The 22,833-nt window shown below is 27.7% G+C and overlaps 1 protein-coding gene across 1 annotated transcript; it reads left to right on the top strand.

Annotated features, from left to right (window-relative positions):
- Positions 9,220-11,869, top strand: LOC109356449 (probable indole-3-pyruvate monooxygenase YUCCA5). The gene is made up of 3 exons (XM_019599770.1): positions 9,220-9,960; positions 10,484-10,855; positions 11,561-11,869. Exons 1-3 carry the CDS (start codon positions 9,283-9,285, stop codon positions 11,786-11,788), a joined length of 1,278 nt encoding a protein of 425 aa, XP_019455315.1. The 5' UTR covers positions 9,220-9,282; the 3' UTR covers positions 11,789-11,869.

The following is a 22,833-nucleotide window of genomic DNA, read 5'->3' as shown; positions in this document are numbered from 1 at the left end:
ATAATCTTTTGGATTTAATTGTAAAATCTCATAGTTAACATTGATGGGATTATTTTATTTTAGTAGTAGTGAGTTTGCCTTGTATATTCCCTTTTTACTTTTCTTTCCATATTTTTTTTGTATTTTCTCACCTTTTTCGGTAAATAACTAGTATCGGAATTCGTGGTTGCATTTTCCAACAAATATCGCTTCCAAGAATCAAACTATCGACATTGAGGATCCAATAGGACCTTATACTACTAACCTATGTAAAATAAGTCATATGACCTTAAAAAAGTGCATATATTATTTTTTCACATATGATCTTAAGGTTTTATATGTCATATGACCTTAAGATCATGTATGGAAGAATAATTCATGGTTACATGTTTATAAATCTTAAATTATTGGAGGAAGAAGGAAAAATTCAAAGATATAGTTTTGAAAAATGATTTTTGTAAAAAAAAATTATTTAATCTTATTGTGTCATTTATAAGTCACTTTAACTTGTCATTACTAAGTCATATTGGTCAAAATTTCTCAATACATTAATTTTGACCAATATGATATGTTTTCCATGACAAAAATCTCACCCAATAATGAATTGTTGATATTTAAATCCCAATCATATTTACAACAATATCTTGTTCTCTTATCGAATATATCCACACAAAAAACACATGCCATAAATATTAAAATCAAAGAAAAATTAGTACTATACTTGTATCACTACAGCATCAATGATAATTTTTAGTTCCTCACATGACTTAAAAAGAATAAGAAACCATATTTTGAGGAAACAAATAATACTTTTAAGGTTTTTATTATGACCTCATAGATTTTTTCAGATTTTCTTCTTTTATTTTATGTTTGTTTATAGTTTAGTATTCACAACAATTATGGTTCTCTACCATGTGATGTGATATTCTTTGATTGTTCTCACTTATTATTGTTCATGCCTACCCTTATCCAAATTAATAATATAATACTAATATTAATTCATCTAGCTCTTAATGGTTATTAAATTAATATAACTTCGTGATACATAGTAGCTCAAACTATCAAATTTTGTAATTGAAAGTTGGGACATTATTGTAATTTCATTTAGTTTCTATTAATATTTTTATGAAAGAAGAGGAATTTTTATAGATAGTTATTACTTATTACAAACTAAAATATGTATTATTGATACGTCATCATTTTACATTAAATGCATATAAAGTTCTGCTTCAAATAATGCTTTAGATAATTTTATATTTAAAATCATAATTATCTTAGTTTATATAATTTATGTAGACTATGTTTTAGATAATGTAAAATAAACAAAAAAAAATTAATTGATCATACCTAACAACATGTGACGAAAGACCCTTATATTTAAACAAAGATAAGTAAACGACCAAATTTTGAAATCAATTATTGACGAACTCTTTTATTTAAAATGATATTTGAGAAGTTGATTTAATAATAAATTTCGTTTGATAGCAAAAATAACACGAAAGAATCTAATCCGAAATTATATTTGATAAAACGAAAATTTTAGTTTGAAATGTAAACTTTATCTGGTTTTTGTTTACATTTTTTTTTATAAAAAAATTGACCAATAACATTAATCTTAGAAAATAAGTTATCGTTTTACTCATAGATTTTTTATCATGAAAATTGATGTTACTTTCAGCAATTCAAGTCTTAGAACACCTTAAACTTATGCTATTTCGTGGTACACCACCCTATAAAAAAAGAACAAAAAATATAAGTTGCATGTAATATATGTAGAGACTATAATGAGTCTAAGTCACGCGTCATTAAAGAAAAAGGTCAAGATAGGGAAAATCATTGATATATATATATATATATATATATATATATATATATATGCATATCAATGATTTTCCCTATCTTGACCTTTTTCTTTAATGACGCGTGACTTAGACTCATTATAGTCTCTACATATATTACATGCAACTTATATTTTTTGTTCTTTTTTTATAGGGTGGTGTACCACGAAATAGCATAAGAATAGAAGTTATAAAATGTGATTATAGTTGTGGCTGTCATCTCCATTTTAAATTGTGGTTATAGTTATTTTGTGATATTTACAACAATTTTGAGAGAATATGGGCATAAAGTTATAATTGTGATTTGATACCATTTCCGAGACTTCTAAAATTATAATATTATGATCACAATTATAATTATGTAGTGTAATTTAAAATATTGATTGTTATTATGTTGTGTTGATCGCAATTATAAACTATCTCGATAAATATAGAAAATTCCACGTAATCATGATTCAATGAGGGAGGCTACCAAGACCATATTTTAACTCTTAAAAAGAGGCTAATCTATATGGAGCCATAGAGATCACTAAAATCAATTTTATTGATAAAGAAAAAATTGTGACAACAAAAACCAAAGAATGAGTTATAAAAGAGTTTGATAGTTAAGCATAAAGTGAAGAAAATTATTGGTTAAAGTTTTGCCTATAATAAATATTAACATACTAACAATTGTTGATCAAAAAATTCTTCTAACTACATAAAGCTTAAAGTAGATAAATTAAAGAAGGGAGTGAATAATAATTAGAGGGAGAAGTAATATTTGCAATATGGAGGGCTCCCAAGCTTTGGGATAAGAAATGATGTATATCCCTAAGATGTTTTTAAATTAATAAAAGGTTAGGTGGATTGGATTTCAATAATTCATGAGTGAAACTCAACTTTTTAAGTCAGAAAGTACATTTCAAATACTTATATATATGGAATAAAAGCAACTATATATAATCAACATACACCTATGATATATCATCATCATGCATTCCTATGCAATATGGCTAGCTAAAAGGAACATATATCTATGTATATTATTCCTCTCTCATATCTCTTTAATGTGTATCATTTGGATTTTGGAGTATTGTTTTTTGGAGCCTTTGAAAGGATCATATATAGCAAGATTGAAATAATGGTGGCTAGCTAGAATTATTTTATTTATTCAAAAGCCAAATTTAAATATTATAATAAAATCAAGCGTCGGTCTAGTAATGTAAGACTCTACTAGCTAGATTTAGAAAGACAAAAAAATCAAGAGTTCAATTCATGTGAGCGATATAAACTTGTTGGGAGGGACAATTATACATACTGAAATAGATTAGTTTCTTACTCAAAGAGTGGGAGAATACCTTGGTAATAGTGTAAAGAAATAAATTCAGATGTTTTATTTCTCAATACTGTATTGTTTATATACACAAAAATTGTTCTTAAAATCTAAACAAGTTTGTTTATATATCACATTCAGATTTAATTTTAGGATAATAAAAACCTAATTAATCTAAACAAATTTGTTTACACGGATTTGGTTTGCTATTACGGCATTAAATAGCAAAAAAAAATACTATAACAAAATAATGTAATATCTATCTGTAAAGATTTATACATAGTCAGTGTATCATTCACCCTTCATTTGGATTACTTTTTTTGAAAAGCCGATGATAATTGAAAATGAACGATGAATGATACGATGAATATAAAAAACTCTTACACTATCAGTAAATACATCTTTTTCTCATAACAAAGCCTCTATGGAAACGTCAAGCTTGCAAGCTCACAATCTTTTTTTGTGAAAAAGAGAGACTAATATGAAGTTGGAACCTTCATTCACATGCTTCCCTCATTTCCATGAAATATTTTAAGCACTTCTCATAGTAGAGTAGTGGGGTACACCATTATTTTCCTCAAAGAAAAAGCTATTCAAATGAATCCACAAAGTTTGTATTTGCATGTATATGACCTATGATTAATTAAGAGTGATCAAAAGACTATTTAATTAGAACCCTAACTAGAGATAGTTATGTAATACAATTTATTAAGAACTTTGCATAATCAAATCATCGAAGAGGCTTGTTTAGACCTACTTTAGTTCAAGTAGCTATTATACTTTATCATTATCATATGTACGTTAAAAATTATATAATCAATTGATTAATTATTCTCAACACACCGAAAGTAACATGATCAAATCATTTCTTAGCCTTCCACGTACGAATGAAGTGGATTATATGAAGCACATTAAACCATAAATTCAAATTCATGTCCTCAATTAAAGTACATTACGTGCAACTTGCCTTTAGAAGCCTTTAGAATAACTTGAGTGTGATGGTAAAGCTTATATATAGTCCAAATTAAACTACACTAACAAGTTGTTGATCTAGTGGTGTACGATCCTGCTAGATCTCCAGAATTATTAAAAAGTTAATAGTTCAATTTATAAGAACAAACTTGTTAAGAGGGAGAAAACAGATACATACTCTGAAATAGATTAATTTCTTACTCAAAAAATAAGAATAACTAGTACGGCTTGGCCGAGTAGTATATAATTATTTAGGGTTTTTGCTAAACTCAGTTGTAAAGGTTGGGTATAAAAGAAAAAATAGTCTAAAAAATGTAAATGTTTTGATTTCTTAAAGGGTGGGATTTTCGATGCTTTAACATGCTTATCCACATTTCTTACCAACCAATCACATTTTTTGTTTTTAATTTACAAAAATACAACCGGTCAAAAAGGAGCAATTATAGACATAATTGAGGGTGTCAATAGTCTCACTCTTAAGATACATAATTTCTCAATAAAACATAAATTTTGGCTACAATGTGCATAATAATATTAATTTTCACGATTTATACTCTGTAGTAATGTTATTTATTTTTTACAATGTGCATGGTCAATTCTTACATAATTTTAATTAGTATATATTCAAAGATTGAGTTATATGGCATAAAACAAATGGAGCATTGTTTAAATTAGTGATAGCAAAAAGTATTTTGAGCATGAAGAAATTTTCTTGGTGTGCCTCATGTAGTTGTAGTAGTTAATTGTATAATTCTACCATGTATTTGAAGTTTTTTTCTTGAATAATAAGGGTACTTTATACATAAGCTAAGAAACTAATCCATTTCGGGTACATAGTTGCCCCTTTTAGGTTCCAACACGTGTTACTCATAGGAATCAAAATTTGACCCTTTGACCTATTTGAGGATTTAGTTGAGTCTTGCACCACTAAATCAACATATTATTGGTATTCTATCATGTGAAGTTGTTATTTAGTATTGCTAAATGAATTTGCTTTGTTAGCCCATGAGGACAATTCAAAGGCAAGAAAATTTCCATAAATTTGGTATGTTGTTGCTAATTAGGGTTTCTAAAAGCAGGTAGGAGGAGATCTTATGTGTGTTGAAGTAGAAAGGTGGAAAGCCTTGTCGAAGGAGTAGACATCTGCTGTCTCAAAATAATGTATTATTTTATATGCTGTTGTTTGTGATTGGTCAAATAAATGATTAATTATTACAAATTTTAATTTAAATATATTTTTTCAACCAATCTTAATCATTGACATATGAAGTGGCACATATTATGGAACTTCCCGTACCAAAGTAAGTGAAATGCCCATGGTCTTTGACCATAGAAAATGGGGTAGGATTTGGAGAGTTCAGTACTATTATTAACGATCTAGATTTTATTATAGAAAATAGTGGATACCAAAATGTTAACTATTCATCTTCTAACCACACATCTTACATCAAAATAATTAAAATTAATGATCTATAATATGATGGCTGTAAAAAACTAAATAAAAAGATGTACCGTTTATTTTGAATAATTATTACCTTTTCAAAAAAATATCAATAAATGGTGGATGATATACTTAATGTGTATAATTTTTTCAGAAAAATATATATGCAGTGACAGTGTATGAGATTTATGCACTATCATTGTATTATCCATCATTGATGTTTAATTATTGTTAACTTTTCAACAACAAAAAGTAATCCAAATGAAGGGTGAATAACAGATTGTATGTATATAAATTTTTACACTGTTAGTGCATTAATAGTACATAAATATTACACTAAAAACTATTATATTATTAATATATAGATAATAAACTATATTTTTATACCATGAACTACATTTATCCATCTTTATTAGATGTGTCACTTAAATAAAATCATAGTAGATGATAAAACACTCCCTTCAAATACTTAACTCATATATATAGCTTAAATTCAAAAGAATTGGTTAAAATAGATTAATCTATATAGACTGATTCACACTTTCTATGGCATTATAATAAATATTATTATAATTACATTGTCTATACTTAAATTGTACTCAAGGATGTCTTTTAATATTAATTAATGGTATATCTTATTTTATGGTGAATGATATAATGAGTGTAATTATCGTTCTAGACATATTATTATCAATAATTGATATTTGATCTTGTGTGATAATTAAAGTTCAATTGGTTATCTCAATCTCTTTGCTTTAGTTTTATTTTGGTTTTCCTTTTCTACCCAAAAAAAAATATACCACTGTTCCAGCTGATTATTAATGATGCTTTCTTTTTTAGGTGATTGAAATTAGGTACAATTTACAATGTAGTAAACATTATTACACAACACATTGATGTAAGGAAAGTACAACTATGAAATATGTTTCTGGCTTACACCAAGATTTTCCACATTCATGCAAGCAAAAATGACATCTACAAAAGATGTAGTTGGCTGTTAATTGTTTACAGCAAGGACTTAGGGCTTTCAAATGTTAAAGTGAAATGTGATTTCAGATTATTTTTACTATACCAACAATTTGTAGATTTAGTGGTGTAAGGCCTTACTAGATTCTCAGGATGACTAAAAGGTTAAAAGTTTGATTCTTGGGAGCAAAACTTTTTAGGAGGGACAGCCACGAATTCTGAAAGGAATTATTTTCTTACCCAAAAGTTGAGGGAATATCCTTTGTAGCAAAAAAGAAAATTATTTTTACTAGTTTTTTTAATAACTTTAGTTTATATTAAATGAAATAGTTAATTTGCAAAAAAAAATTAAGTTTATAGGTAATTGTATAGACTACAAAATAAATAAATGTAAAATATATTTTTAGTGTTATCAAGAGAATGTCTCACCATATAGAAAAAGAATTAATCATTTTTGGAGTTGTTTGACTACTCCTTCAATAAGTTTTACTCTAAAGAGTCGAACCCTTAATATTATCCTAGAGATTTAATGAGACTTTACACTAATAGATTAATATTTTGTTGGTAAATATAAAATATATTTGTTGTGCTATAATTGATTTACGTGTGGACTGTTTATTACTCGATTTTGAAGCTAGGACATGCTACGACTTTTAATGAAATCTTATAATATATCAATTAATGTGTTATTCAATCACGATGATTAAATCAACAATTTTAACTTTATAAACTTATATGTTAATATTTATATAGTATGTTTTCCCCATTATTAATTATTTTGAGTTTCCTTTTACTGTTATGTGGACCCAATAGAATGAATGAGTATGAGTTGTAACCATCATTGTCTCCTAATTCTACTTCTTTCCTTCTTAGTACTATGCTTAATATTATAGACTCATTCCCTTGATTACCATTGCATAGTGGTCTCTTCTTTTTTGGAGTCTACTTATTCACGCGTTCTTAAATTTTAAACACTTATCTTATGGATAATAATAAACTAAACATTCTTTCGAACCAAACTCAAAATTAACAGGAAAAATTCGATGTGATTGAGTTTGGGTTCGGATTTTACCTAAGTTTAATTATCGAGTTCGGCTTTGGTAGAACAAAGACCCTAACTCGAACCCGCCCCGAAGTAATGTAATTCAATTTAAAATTAAAATTTATATCTTGTGTCCGTTGTTTTTAATTTCTGATTTTACTTTACATACGATTGGATTTTCAAACATAAAAGAAACGAAATAATACAAGAAAAATAGAAATGCTAGAGAAAAATGAAACGAAAATAATATAATACTTTCCTTAGTATATATATAATTTTCGGGGATGATATCTTTATTTTTAACCCCATTGAGTTCGGGTTTGGGTTTTGAATTTCGGATTTGTGTTTTGAATTTCGGGTTAGGGTTTGGATATATGCAAACCCGACCCCAACCTATATTGCTGCCATATTATACATTTTATGTTACGGAGCTATTGTTTCTAAGATTTGGACGGTCAATAATCTTATGGTTATACTGTTGTGTCAAGCTCATTATCTCATTATTAATTAGAATACATTTAGAAAATAAACTTGATAATACATAATTATGAAGTGTATTTCACTAAAATACACCTAATTTTAAATACATTAAATTAATATATATATATATATATATATATATATAATTTTAGTGAAATAAATCAAATGGTATAAAAAAGGAGATGGAATACTTGAGTAGTATTGAGTGCATGAAAGTCCCATAGCTTCATGAATATCATCAATTTCTACCTAACATATTTTGCAATAGGGGTAGTGAATGAATGGGGTTGAGTCTCTTACTCGACTCTAAATATTGGTGGAATTATATTTTCGAAATCGAACTCAATCATATACCTGAAACTTACCCAATTCCAAATGTCCATTGGGTTAGCCTTTGAACCTGAACTCAACTTCAACTCGATTAAATATAACACGTAACCATTTTACATAAAGTTTTTTCAATATTACTTATTATTATTGTTATTGTGTAAATTAACATGAAATAATATATGTAGATATTTGGTTAATTATCTATATGTTAGAAAAAAATAGAAAATCAATTATACTATGAGTCAAAGAAATGTCACTCTATACATAAATTGAGTATACATACATACAAACAAGGTGAATTAATGGCCATGACATAGGTGTGTCCGAGTCATACGTGTACTTCACCTAACCATAAAATTGATTGGATCTAATTTTGAACATGAACCCGATCCTAAATGTAACAAAATCCAAACATATTCGGGCTTAATCATTATTATAATGAGTATCACCAAATCCTACTCGCACTTATTTTGTACATATATATTAATAAAAATATTTTATAATTTTATAAAAGATATAAAAGAGAAGTAAGCCCTCACTCCGATTGTGATGATGAAATGATACTTTCGGAGGAAAGAATAACACTTCAATAAATCCACACAAAATTATATGCTAATCTTTGCACAATATTTTATCAACTATAATAACGTAGTATGATCTAATAAAATAATGACACATAATATAATATCATAAAATAATTCACATACGAAAATTAATGTTCTAAATAATGTCCTATCACATGCACCTATCATGTCAAATTCATCTATTTAAGTCCCTTCGACCCCTTAATCTTTCTTCATTCAATTCACAACAACACATTCCTTAATACATAAACCAAAGTTTCTCTCATTCAATCACTCTCTAACTTCAAAACCTTTATTTCAATACCATTTTTCAAAACAATCCAAAGTCACAAATAATGTATCAAAAAATGGAGAACTTATTTCACCTAGTTGATCATGAAGACTTCTTCTCAAGGCGTTGCATTTGGGTCAATGGTCCTATAATTGTAGGGGCAGGTCCTTCAGGTTTAGCCACAGCAGCATGCCTTAGAAATGAAGGGGTACCCTTTGTTGTTCTAGAAAGAGCAAATTGTATAGCATCATTATGGCAAAGAAGAACTTATGATAGGTTGAAACTTCACCTTCCTAAGAAATTTTGTCAACTTCCTAAACTTCCATTCCCTCAAGATTTTCCTGAATACCCATCAAAGAAACAGTTCATAGATTATCTTGAAACCTATGCTAGGAAATTTGAGATCAACCCACAATTCAATGAGTGTGTGCAATGTGCTAGGTATGATGAAACAAGTGGGTTATGGAGGGTGAAGAGTTTTTCTTCAACAAGTAGAAATGAGGTTGAGTATATTTGTAGGTGGCTTGTTGTTGCAACAGGTGAAAATGCTGAGTGTATTATGCCTGAGATTGAAGGGTTGGGTGAGTTCAAAGGTGAAGTTGTTCATGCATGTGATTATAAGTCAGGTGAAAGGTTCAATGGGAAGAAAGTGATTGTTGTTGGTTGTGGTAATTCTGGTATGGAGATCTCTCTTGACCTTTGTAATCACCATGCATCACCTTTTATGGTTGTTCGTAGCTCGGTAAGTACTCATATACGTTCAGTTTGTATCTGTTATGTGTCTTTGTCTAACGACTTAAGTTATATGGTATCAGAGTTTCTACGACCCGATCGTGTAGAATTTGATACTTGTTGTCTTTAACTTTTAAAATAGTTTGATTAAGGGCTTGTCTGAGTAAACAAATTAATGACGTGTTTATTCGAAAACTCGTGATCTTCCTAAAAACTAATTTTAGTTTGTTTCAGTAGTTTATTTTTTTGGGTACATTTTTAAAAGAAGCGTAACACAAAGACTTTTCAAGATGTCTTCATCTTAGTACTACTTTCAGCTCAAAACACTTATTTTTAGCTGATTTCAATAGTTTATTGGAATAAGCTTAAAATGGTTTAAAAAAATTCTAAACTATCTCTAAATAAATTCTCTATAAACTCTTCAAAACAAGCCAAAGTTTCAATTTTGAATCCAATCTCAAGCATTTGAATAAAAAAAAGATGAAAATTTGAGGATAAAATATAACTGGGTTTGTTCTATTTTATGCAAACAGGTTCATGTCTTACCAAGAGAGATTTTTGGGCTATCAACATTTGAATTAGCATTTTTTATGCTGAAATGGCTACCCCTTTGGGTAGTTGACAAGTTTCTATTGATCTTGACATGGTTTATTCTTGGTAACATAGAAAAGTGTGGGATAAAAAGACCTACAAAGGGACCATTACAGTTGAAAAACACAAAGGGAAAGACACCAGTTTTGGACATTGGTACCTTAGAGAAAATTAGATGTGGTAACATAAATGTTGTACCAGGAATCAAGAGGTTTAATGATAGAAATGTTGAGTTTGTTAATGGTGAAAAGATTGATGTTGATGCTGTTGTTCTTGCTACTGGTTATAGAAGCAATGTTCCTTCTTGGCTTCAGGTGAGAAAATGTTTTTTTTATATTTTACTTTTGAATATTCTCATGACAGAAAATTGTCAGTTCCAAATGCTTTTTTAGGCTGATTGGTTTTGTTTTGTCCTTTTTTACTGCCACTAAAAACTTTTGGACAAGGATATGAGAAATAGATCGGATGTCTTAAATGGTATCTTACTCATTGTGTCAAGCGAATTAGAGTATTACTTTTTATTTTTAAAAAATTTCTTTTATTCACATGTCAATATATGATTGACTTACGATAGAGAATGAGATATCATTAAGAATCTGCTATCCAAAATAGTGTTTCCACCATATCTTGGACCAACTGTATTGAAGCAAAAACAGAACAAGAAAAAATGGGTATTTAATTTTTTAATTAACATTACATGTTTTTATTGATTGTCTATGATATGATTTGGGACATCAGATCCTTGTCCAAGACTATAACCTTTATAATAAAAATCTTGGTCCTGTTTCATATCCTTCTTTTTCTATTATTAGTATTTTATTTTATCTTTTTTTTTTATATTTTTGTAGCAATAAACTAATGATATTATTTTACCAACATAATATTGGTCTAGTGATATAAGACGTTGAATTCTCAAAATAACCAAAGATCAACTATTCAATTCATGACACTTGTTAATAAGAAGTAGTCGCACATTCCGAAAGAGATCTGATTTTATTTCGGTGATTTTGATATTTCAGGAATGTGAATTTTTCTCCAAAAATGGATACCCAAAGATGCCATTCCCACATGGTTGGAAAGGAAACTCAGGACTTTATGCTGTTGGGTTCACAAAGAAGGGTCTCTCTGGTGCTTCATATGATGCTATGAATATTGCTAAAGATATTAGTAAAGTGTGGAAACAAGAAACTAAGCAAAAGAAGCAAAGAACCACTGCTTGTCATAGACGTTGCATTTCACAGTTCTAAGTTTTAATTTCAGGAATTTGTTGTTGCATAAACAAAATAACAATATTTTGTATACAAAAATATAATATACACACACCAAACATAGCATATATAGCACAAAGACAACAACACAGATCAGTTATCTTTAAGGATATCTCGTTCTCTGTCTTGGACCAATCAGATTTTCACAAATAATATAAAATATTATTTTTTGTTTTTTAAAAGTTTTATTTTTATTTATATGACAATATTTGATTAGTCCGGAACAAAGAATATATCACTAAAGATAATCTCTATCTCATAGAATACCAAGTTGTTTTTTTTAATGTAATTGGGTAGTTTTTGTTAACCAATGATGATGAGGCTTTTTCACATTCTTTTTATTCTATGTTCATGTAACTGATATATGTATCTAACAAGTTGTGTACTTAAGTTTTCAAGTTTAATGATAAAATTTAGAACTTCAATTATGATCTCACCATCTCTATGTCAAGTCAGATTCATCTAAGAGGACAGTTACATGGAAAAGTAAAAAAAAATTAAAGAAAAATGATTTTTGTATCCTTTAATTTACACTAAAATTATATTTTATTCCTAAAATTATATGCAAAAACATAACTATTATTCTGATAATAGAGAGGAGTCAGACTCCTCTATGTCTATCTCATTTTCTATCATCTTCAAGATTTTAAATGTAATTTGTGTAAGTAATTTTCATTAACAATATAATAAAGTGATTTTTATGTCTTTATTATCTAATACTAAGTTAACACCTAACAATGGTACCTAAAACTAAACTATAAAACAAGAAAATGTTAGTACTATTTTTTGGGTATTATCAAGAGTATTTTCTCACCGCTCATTTTATATGTGTAATGAATTAATCCATTTTAGGGGGCGTAGATGTCTCTCCCAATAAATAACACTGATATGAATTGAATTTTTAATCTTTTAGTCATTTTATAGATTTACTCCACTAAACAATTATGTTTGTAGAAAATCTTATTACTTGTTACTAAGAATGTTATGTTAAATTGAGACTTGAAATGAGGGTTTGTAAAAGGGGTTTGAAATAACTATGTTTTATTCTTAACTAAATCTAATACTAGGACATTGTTCCAGCTATTTTTGGCCTACAATGATCCAATAAAAAACCCAATTGTAAAAAATTGAGGACTTATAAAAGGGTAGAACAAAATCATATATTTTAATAACTTCACTAACTAGTTTCTATTTTGACGTTTGAAGCCACTTTCTTCCTTTTCTATTTGATCCCAACCATTAACTAATCAATAAGGAAATAAGGTACATGTACTAAATCTGAGTCCTTCTGTGCATATTACTCTATTAGCATGTCTCTCACATTAGGACCATGTCATAAAATTAAAGTTTAGAAACACTAAAAATAGATTAATGGTATAAATGTGAGATAATGTTGTCCAACAATAGTGAAGAAAAAAAACATTTTTTTAGAATAAATTAGTGTGTAAATGTAGACTCATAAATTCATTAAATTCTTCATATTAAAGTAATACATATTTATAAATCTTCATATGTCTACTATTCAAAATTAATTATCATTGATTTTTAAAAAAATATATAAATAAATAATAAATAATGTACTGAATATATATAAATCTATATACTAATAATATATATAAATATTACAATGTTTCAATATATTTAAATATTTCTGAGTGGAAAAGAACATAAAAATACAACAAACCAAATACATTGAATGATAGAGAACTAAAAGCTTGTAGGGTATATGACTCAGAGATTTAGAGATTTAGACCATAGAGAAAAACATTATCAATACACATATATGGGATGAAGTAACAATAAAATGAGAAAAAGATTTATGTACTTAAAGTGTACAAGTTTTATATACTGTTACTATATTATCTATTATTGATATTTAATTATTATTTACTATTAAAAAAGTAATCCAAATAAATGGTAAATAATATAGCGTATGTGTATAAATCTTTACATTGACAGTATATAGATTTTACATTCCAATAAAATATGTATTAGAACATTAGAGGATGTCATTATGGTAGTTGATTTTTATTATCAGTTAAAGTTTATGTAAATGGTGCAATTATCAGTTATTAGAATATATAGCAATATAATTACACCACCCTTATAGAAAAATTCAATTAGATTAAGGCGTCAAAGTATCATTGTAAAACGTTACAACAAGGATTAATGAAGTGTTAACTATATATTTGGTGATAGAAAATCTATTTAACATGTGGAGAAATAAATCACATACAAACTTAATTAGGAGCTTTGTCCAATATTGACTTATATACACTACTTAATAAGTGAGTACTTCAGCTTATTAGTATATGCTAGATGAGGTGGAACTCGACAATATTCAGGTGTTATCATGATCAGATGAAATTGAATAAGCGGTTATGGTCAGGTTCTGCTCATTAGATAGAATCTCTCTGTGATTATTGTTGGGATATTTTCATTCATGTGTCATAACATTCTTCCATGAGCTAAGTGAAAGAAACATATAAGTGGGTTTGACACCATATTTTGACACAAAACCTTAAGACATTAGGTCTATGAGTTCATCCACTTATGTGTTCTTCAACTTATCTACTTATACACAATGTAGGACTTCTTCTTCACACTTGGCATACCCAACATCTCCCTCAAGTGTGAGTTACTCCTCTTATAGTATTGGATACACTAGAATTGAGTTATCTATCTACTTACACCATTGTTGGATCGTCCTTTCATCAATGAAACATGTTGTATTGACCACTTGTGAGGAAGACTTTTGACACATGGATTTATCGGTCACTTGTTGCTTTAATACTCAGTTGAGTTGTCGAACAATCAACTTCGATATCACTTGTTGAGAGATTTTCATCCATGGACTATAACGTTCTTCCATGAGCTAAGTGAAAGAAGGTGATAAGTGAACACCACATCTTGACCTAAAACCTTAAAATATTATGTCTATGGGTCCGTCTACTTATATATTCTTCAACTTATCCACTTTTATCTAATCTAGTTTTCTTCTTCACACTTACAATACCTAACAATTATTATATATGTCATTTTTCAACTTGTTAAACAAAACTTAGCCTAATAGCTAGAAACATCTCATATGAGTGCCCATGCTCTAGTTGATTCAAAAAATTCAACTAAATGGCCCATCAAAATTCCTCACCACAACAATCTCAACTCAATCAAAACATTCAATTTTCTTGAAAATTGACTACATTTAAGAGCTGCAATTTTATCATATTTATCTTGGCCTTATTATAAGTTTCCAAACACTTCCCATTATTGCAGAAACATTCACTAATCAAAGCATTAAAAGTAACCACATGGGGTAGCATTTAATCTTCTTCACCACAAGGACCCCATCATTGTAATGCTTCCTCAAAACTATATAGTGTGCAAATCAGAACTTGTTTTCTTCACATGGTAATGTCCATAATGTACTAGAGCATGTATGCCTATGAAAATCCATTGGAACATGTTTCCTTGGGCGAGGGTTCAATTCTAATTCTTCAAGATGTCAAAACTGAATCGGGATCAGTTGTCCTACAATTTTATGTCTCATTGTGGTCCAATCTAATGGAAATTAAAGTTGCCACCTACTTAAAAACAAAAATAAAAAAAATATAAAATAATATTTTTATACTATTTAACGGAATATGATTGACTCGGAATATGAGGACAGAAAATTTTGAGATAGAGAATCCAACTTCGTCAAAACTAAGACTTTGTGTTTGGATAGGATTGAGATCCTCTAAAGTACTAAAAATCTCATTAACGAATCCAAATTATGGCATGTGACATACAAAAAATTAAGAATTTTTATTTTTATTATTTTTAAATTGAATAAATTAAAAACTTATAAACTTAGCTCTCGTCTCATATTTTAGTATTGGAGAATCCTAAACCAGAGAATATTTCATTTAGTTTAGACAATTAATAATGGCCGAAATGGAATAAAATAATGAGAAGAAATGGAACAAGATTACCACACTCATTTTTTAGGATATTTTAGGATGAGATTGAGTGATTAATTAATAAGTTATCTCATATCATTCCATCCTATACCCCAATTTGAGAGGGAAGGGAAATAATAGCAGCATGGGATGGAATAGAATGAAATAGAGGAACCTAATATTATTTTTCATTTCACTAATCCAAACATGACGTAAATAACGATAGTGTATGAGTTTTATATATTATTATTATATCATTTATTGTTTATATTTAATCATTATATTCTTTTAAAAAATAATCTAAATAAATGATAAATAATATAGTAATCGTATATAAATTTTTTCAGTATATTACATTCTAACAATAAACCCACCCAACAACAAAAAATAAACAGCAGCATGCATTGAGTTATATATAATCTATAATTTTAAATTATGTATGGAGATTTTGAGTAATTGAAAATAAAATTATGTTACTAAGCTTGGCAACCTGATTTCCATTTTAAAATGTTTGAGAAAAAATGATTTTGCTTTTTCATACGTGATTTGAGGGTTCAAAAGTGATTTTGAGAGAATAAACTCTATTTAGCTTTTGCATTTAGTGAATGAAGTTCAAACATAAATCATTTCACTTGAAACTCAATTTTATTTAACAATTAATTTTGATCAAAATTATGTTTTTCAACCATCCACCCAAACGCACACTTTAATAAATATGTAGAAAGAATACACTTCCCACAATCACTTTTACCCATTTATGGACTAAGGTTATAAGCAAAATCATATAATTCTTCATTGAGTTTATAAAATAAAATTAAAAAACTAGTTTTAAATTTATTTTCGGTAAAATTAATTTGATTAACTACATAATTTTTTTACTAAATTCAAAATGATATTATAACTTGTGGGTATATATATTTTTTCATAATAAAAAGATAAATTTTTTCCATTTCAAATTCAATGTATAAAATCATATATTGGGCTTATGAATCGAGTATGTTTCATAAGTGGCTCGTTACTTTATACAACTTAACTTTGAACCAAGGCCTCACAAAAGGGTATGCATATAATCTTTCTCTCTAGCCTTAGGCTAAGAAAAATGATTAATACACTAACTCATCGACCCATCATATTTAAAGACATACATATTTATATTTTTTAATAATATTATTTAGAAATAAATATTATTAAAATTTTATTGATTATCTCTATATTGGCACATCTTTTTAGAATAAGGTATATTTGTTTTCTTATTTATACTAGAGGAAAACAGGACAAACTGAAAACTAAGACCTTATTGAAGAAAAGGTTTGGACATTTAAGGATTTTTAGATTAGAAGTATTGGTCACAAAAATTGAATCATTAACATTTTGGTCTATTTGAGAATCCAGTTAGGTTTTACACCACTAAATCAACGTCTTGTTGATTATCAAGATTATATTTTTCTTGTACTACCAAGGGTATCTTCTCACCCTTTTGGGTAATGAACTAATATCTTTCAGGGTTTGTGATTGACTCTCCTAACAAGTGTCGCTCCCATAAATCAAACACTTAACGTTTTGGTCATCCTAGGAATCTAGCAAGACCTTACACTACTAGACTAACATATTTTTAATATGTCAAGATTATTGTTTAAAATAAAGTGAGTATTACCGTTTAATTATCATAGTTAAACTTTGTCTAATCATAATTATTAGTACTTTTTATTGGTTGTCACTATTTTAAACCATTCCACTCTAGTTTATAGTATATGGTTCAAAACACAATGAATCACATAAATATTTTGAAACGGCAATGTCTTACTATTCGACTCACTCCCCAATTGCAATAATCATTATGTTGTTAATTATTACTTATGTCCTTGTTTTATTGTTCCCTTTTATGATAATTTCTAATGATGTAGAAAAAATGCTTAATAATGAAGATGTGTACATGGCCACTAGAAATAATAATTGTGTTGTTAATGATTATTATTTATGTCCTTGTTTCATTGTTTCCTTTTATGATAATTTTAATGATGTAGAGAAAAAGGTATTAGAAGCTTTCATGGTATATAATAACTATATGAACTATGAAGTACGAAAATGGTGTCATAGCCTTAAAAGGAGTTTTATAGAAAATGTTGAGAATTATGACATTGCAATTATGATAGTAAGTAGTTGGAATTATGAACCATTAGGTAGCAAACTAGCAATAACATTAATTCCATTGCAAAAAAAACTATGAATGTTGAAAGTGGCTACAAAAGAGGATTAGGCAGCATTAATTCTATTAAAAAATTATTGGATCTTTCTGGGAAAAAATTCACTTTTACATGTCAATTACAAATAAGGTCGGGTCACATTGAGTTCAGGGTTGAGTTCGAGTTCAAAAAATTATATCAGATTAATATTTAAGATTTGGTTAGGGATAAACATAACTTGGTTCGACTCATCACATGGTCACTCATTCATCAAGTTTGTATGCGTCTCTATTCAATTATGTACACAACATTGTCACATCTTTGCTCGAAATATCATTAATTCTGTAATTTTTTTATGATATATATATGAATAACAATACATATACCTATATAATTTTATAAGTCAAATTACATATCCATAATAATAAATAATATTAAAAACATTTTATCTAAAATAGATATACATTATATTTAATTGAGTCTATATTCATATTCATATTCAAAGATTGACTCGGTCGACATTTAAGATCGGATTAACTTCAACATCCTCTCAAATCTAGATTATTTCAATACGGGTGCTTGTTAACAAAACATGCATTATAATTAGTAAGATTTAGATATACTTGTGTCTATTTATTAAAATAGTCATTTTCAGTTGCATGTGACCTTATACTTCACTCATGTGACACATATCTGTTGTACCACAAAGTATATCACTACATATAACACTGTTTGTGATTGATTATAAAAAATACATTTAAGTTAAAATAATAATAATTAATTATTTTTCTGATCAATCTTAACTAATAATATATGAAGTAGTATATTTTTATGGGACAACAGATGTTCACCCGTCATTCACACACGTAAAAGGAAGCCATATTATTTTGTGGCCCATTCAAGATTTTCTTGCCGGATTAATGACTATATTATTTACATTTTTTCTTTGTACACACTTGCCTAATGGGGTCACCCCATAATTTTTTTATATAGAATAGTCATTAATATACAGCATACAATTATTTTCTTGTTTACATCAATCTTTTGTTATTTTTATTCATTAATTCATCTATGCATAGGATGTGTTTAAAAGAATATTCACATTTCCACATAATTCTAACCATTATTATTAATATTGTATCAATTATCAAATTGATCAAAGTACTAATATGACGGTATAGTGGTTTAACCGGTGGTTCACTAATTAAACTGCATAACACTGAAGTTAAATTAATTTTAAATAAAGATCACAGGTATGACAAATACTGTTTAATTGAAAACTAACCGGTTTTAGCTGGTTTTGATCGGTATGATTGTAAAACTGGTATAATAGTTATATTGTACCGATATTGGGACCAATTCACTAATTTTTCGCTGGTTGAACCGGTCGGTACGAACTAGTTTTTACAACACTGATCCTAACTAAATTAAGTAATTATTAACTCTTGAAAATAATAGAATAAAACCTTAAAGTGATAAAGTTGCATTTATAGTATTCCCTTAGGAGTTTAATTATGATGTGTGATATCTTATAGCTTGGTTTAATTGTTAACCCCTTTACACAGCAATGATCCATGTAATAAATTGCCTTAGAATGTTAGGCAGTGATGAATTAATTCACTTGTATTCTCTTGGTAGAAAACCATATTCTTAGTATTATACTATATATTAAAATGGTATAATGTAATTAATATATGTTGCTATGTTTTCTTTTAAAAGTTTTTACCCAACCAACTAGTTATATATAGTAGTTGAATCATATAATTTAATTATCAATTTAACTAGTAAAACCAATTGAACAAAACTTAAGAAGCAAGATAAGATTAGTTCAATGTGTTAAAAAAATAATCTTTAGAGTAAATTTGAGTATAAAGTGAATATATAAGAGTGTATCATTTTTCATTAATAAAGGATGATGCATATTTACTTACTCACATTATTTACTTATGTAAATTTTTATATGATGTTTAATTCAAATTTTAAGTAATAGTTTTACGTGGTTATGTAGAATAAACTATTGAAGAGGTTGGTTGGAGCAATAAGAATATTAAAACCCCACCTCATATAAGGTCTTTGTGGTTGGTGGTAGGTCGTTATAGCTATTCATATTTTAACTATGACCCTAAATTGTTTTACACGAACACCACCAAATTTATCAAAAAATCAACCCACCATGCATGATATTTAATTACTTTATTATCATCTTTTATAGATGGAGTTTTTTTTATGAGAGGTTAAGCTAAAATCACAATTATTAAATATTAGAGTTCAATTCCTATGAACGATATTTGTTAAAATATTCATTCAGTCATTTTAAAATGGATTAATTCCTTACTCATATGAATGATGTGATACCCTTGAATTTGTATCATCTCCAATACTAGATAAGATGATGACGTGTGATGTTTAAAAAATGAATTAATTCCTTACTCATATAAATGATGTTATACCCCTGAATTTGTATTCTCTCCCATACTAGATAAGATAATGATGTGTGATGTTTAAAAACTTTTAATGGTTCAGATTTTAAATTATTTTTTACTAATTTTTTTTATTAAAACATTAAATTAATATAAGTTTCACATTCTTATACTGGACTGTCCAATATAGAAGAAAATCTCAACTCAAATATCCTACCAAAAAAAATAATTTCAATGTAATTAACAAAATATGGAAGAACAAATCCAACTAGAACAATGCATATCACATCACATAGGTGATTCATGATGTTGAGGAATGTATAGTGCAATAAATAAAATGTGCTACATAACAAATTCAGAATTTTCATCCTTGTTTCTTTTCTTCTTGTAAGTGCCAATTAACTTTTCTTTATGTTACAATATAAAATAACTGAAATTCACAATAGAACGGATTAAACTACATATGTGACAAATTATTTTTTTATTTATTTCCTTGATTGATATATGTATGTGTATTTTGTTCATAGTCTAGAGGTTATGCACTCACAAGATTTTTTTTTACTCTTAACATATCATCCACTTTTTTATTGATTATAGTTAGAACTAACAAAATGGAGTGTCCTATTAATGGATTTAGACTAAAAAACTCACCCGAATATAGATTATGGATCTTTTTATCTTTACTACATATGTTCAACTAAGAATGATAATGGGTACTTAGATCAAATGTACCTATAAAGTTCGTGATTTTCGACCCACATGTAACTGAGAATAAAGATTTAAAATTTCATTGCTAAGTGGGATGAGATTAGGTAATAGGATATTTAGAACTATAGGTAACTAGACTTACAAATCTTAAATCCCTAACATTATATATTTACCAAAAAAATTACATTTAATTATATTTCTCTAATGACTCATAAATCACAATGTCATATTTTAATACACTTTTCCCTTTTTCAAGATCTTTCAAATCTAAAGTAGACTTTGATTTTATTACAAATATAATATTAGATGATATTGTTAAAAAAAATGTTAGTAAACTTGTTAAAATTCTTATTTGTGAAGTTTGTGATAATATTAATTATTAATATTTAAATTAAATGTTTATATTTTTCATGAGTCAATTGCCTAAGTGATGCTGATGAAGAGATATTTGATATGCCTTATTGCCTCAAGCTTCCTTTTGAATTATATATGAGTAACAACATTATATTTAATTAACATTGTGTACTTGTGTTTTATAACTTTTTTTTTTTCAATTTTGATTACCTAAAATAATAAATGGGATTATATGAAAAGCATCCACAATTACAATAGTTGTTTGCAATTATTTTTTATTAATATTTTCAGAATTTCTTGGTACAACAGATCAGCTGGATATTAATGACACACAAATGACAAACGCAGACAATATCCATATTGGTTCACGTGAGTCGTGATCTAGATTGAATGAACTAGACAAGTTTATATAGTTTTTCATCCCTAACCTGAACCCACTAGAACATGATTTCTCTTTAGTAACTCTCCAGGTGGATGTGAGAGGGTGAATTTTCTTCAATTATTTAATTTAAAAATCTAAATCATTAAAATTTTATTTTTACCACCTCTTATGATCTTAACTATAACAAGGTCATATAAGTTGTACTCTATCATTGTGGGAAAGAATAAGAATAAAAATGCAAAAAAAAAAAAACATTGTCTTAATCGTAGTACACTAGTACATTCACAAAATAAAAATTTGGTAATATTAATTTAGCAAAACAAAATAATAAATAAGAATAAAAAGGAAATATAAGAATAATAAAAGTTTTACTTCTGAGAGTGATAACTATATAATTAGTTCATACGAGGGGATACCATTAGGTAAGGGTGAGCATGAGCCGAGTTAAAGTTTGACATTATCTGACCCTAAATGTTGATTGCGTCATTCTTAACCGAAATCTGACCCTAGACTTGGAGATAATCCAATCTTTAATATCGATTGCGACAACCTTTCAACCCAAATCCCTAAACCCGATTGAATATAATGCTTACTCATTTTAGATAAAGTATGCTCAATATTATTTTTTATTATGAATATGTAATTTGACATATAAAATAATATATTCACATATATTATTAATCATGCATATATGATGAAAAACTTAGAGAATTATAATATTTTCGACCAAAAAATTGATATTACTCAATACACATACACATTTAAATAAAGACACATACAAACATGATAAGTGATAAGTGAACGACTGTAAGATGAGTCATGCTTGATTCCCACCTGACTTTAATCGTTGAACTCGAACCTAGACCCGATGAAACCCGACCCTATTTGGGTCCGATCATGGTCGCCCCGTACTTGATGAGTGAATAAGGCCGAATCCTACTCACTCCTACTATTAATTAACGAGAATGTGTTGATCTAATTATGTAAAGTTTACTATCTCCAAAGAATATTAAAAGACGAGATAATCAAAATTCTT

Source organism: Lupinus angustifolius, chromosome LG09 (assembly GCF_001865875.1).
Source record: "Lupinus angustifolius cultivar Tanjil chromosome LG09, LupAngTanjil_v1.0, whole genome shotgun sequence".
Lineage (NCBI taxonomy): Eukaryota > Viridiplantae > Streptophyta > Magnoliopsida > Fabales > Fabaceae > Lupinus > Lupinus angustifolius.
The sequence above is the reverse complement of the archived record's forward strand: the minus strand, read 5'-3'. Positions and strand labels throughout refer to the sequence as shown.

What these genes read in the sequence shown, in the direction of transcription:
- LOC109356449 (XM_019599770.1), top strand. Translation starts at nt 9,283, where the DNA reads ATGTATCAAAAAATGGAGAACTTATTTCACCTAGTTGATCATGAAGAC. An exon ending in TTATGGTTGTTCGTAGCTCG is followed by an intron (nt 9,961 to 10,483) that starts GTAAGTACTCAT and finishes TTATGCAAACAG; the next exon opens with GTTCATGTCTTACCAAGAGA. An exon ending in ATGTTCCTTCTTGGCTTCAG is followed by an intron (nt 10,856 to 11,560) that starts GTGAGAAAATGT and finishes TTGATATTTCAG; the next exon opens with GAATGTGAATTTTTCTCCAA.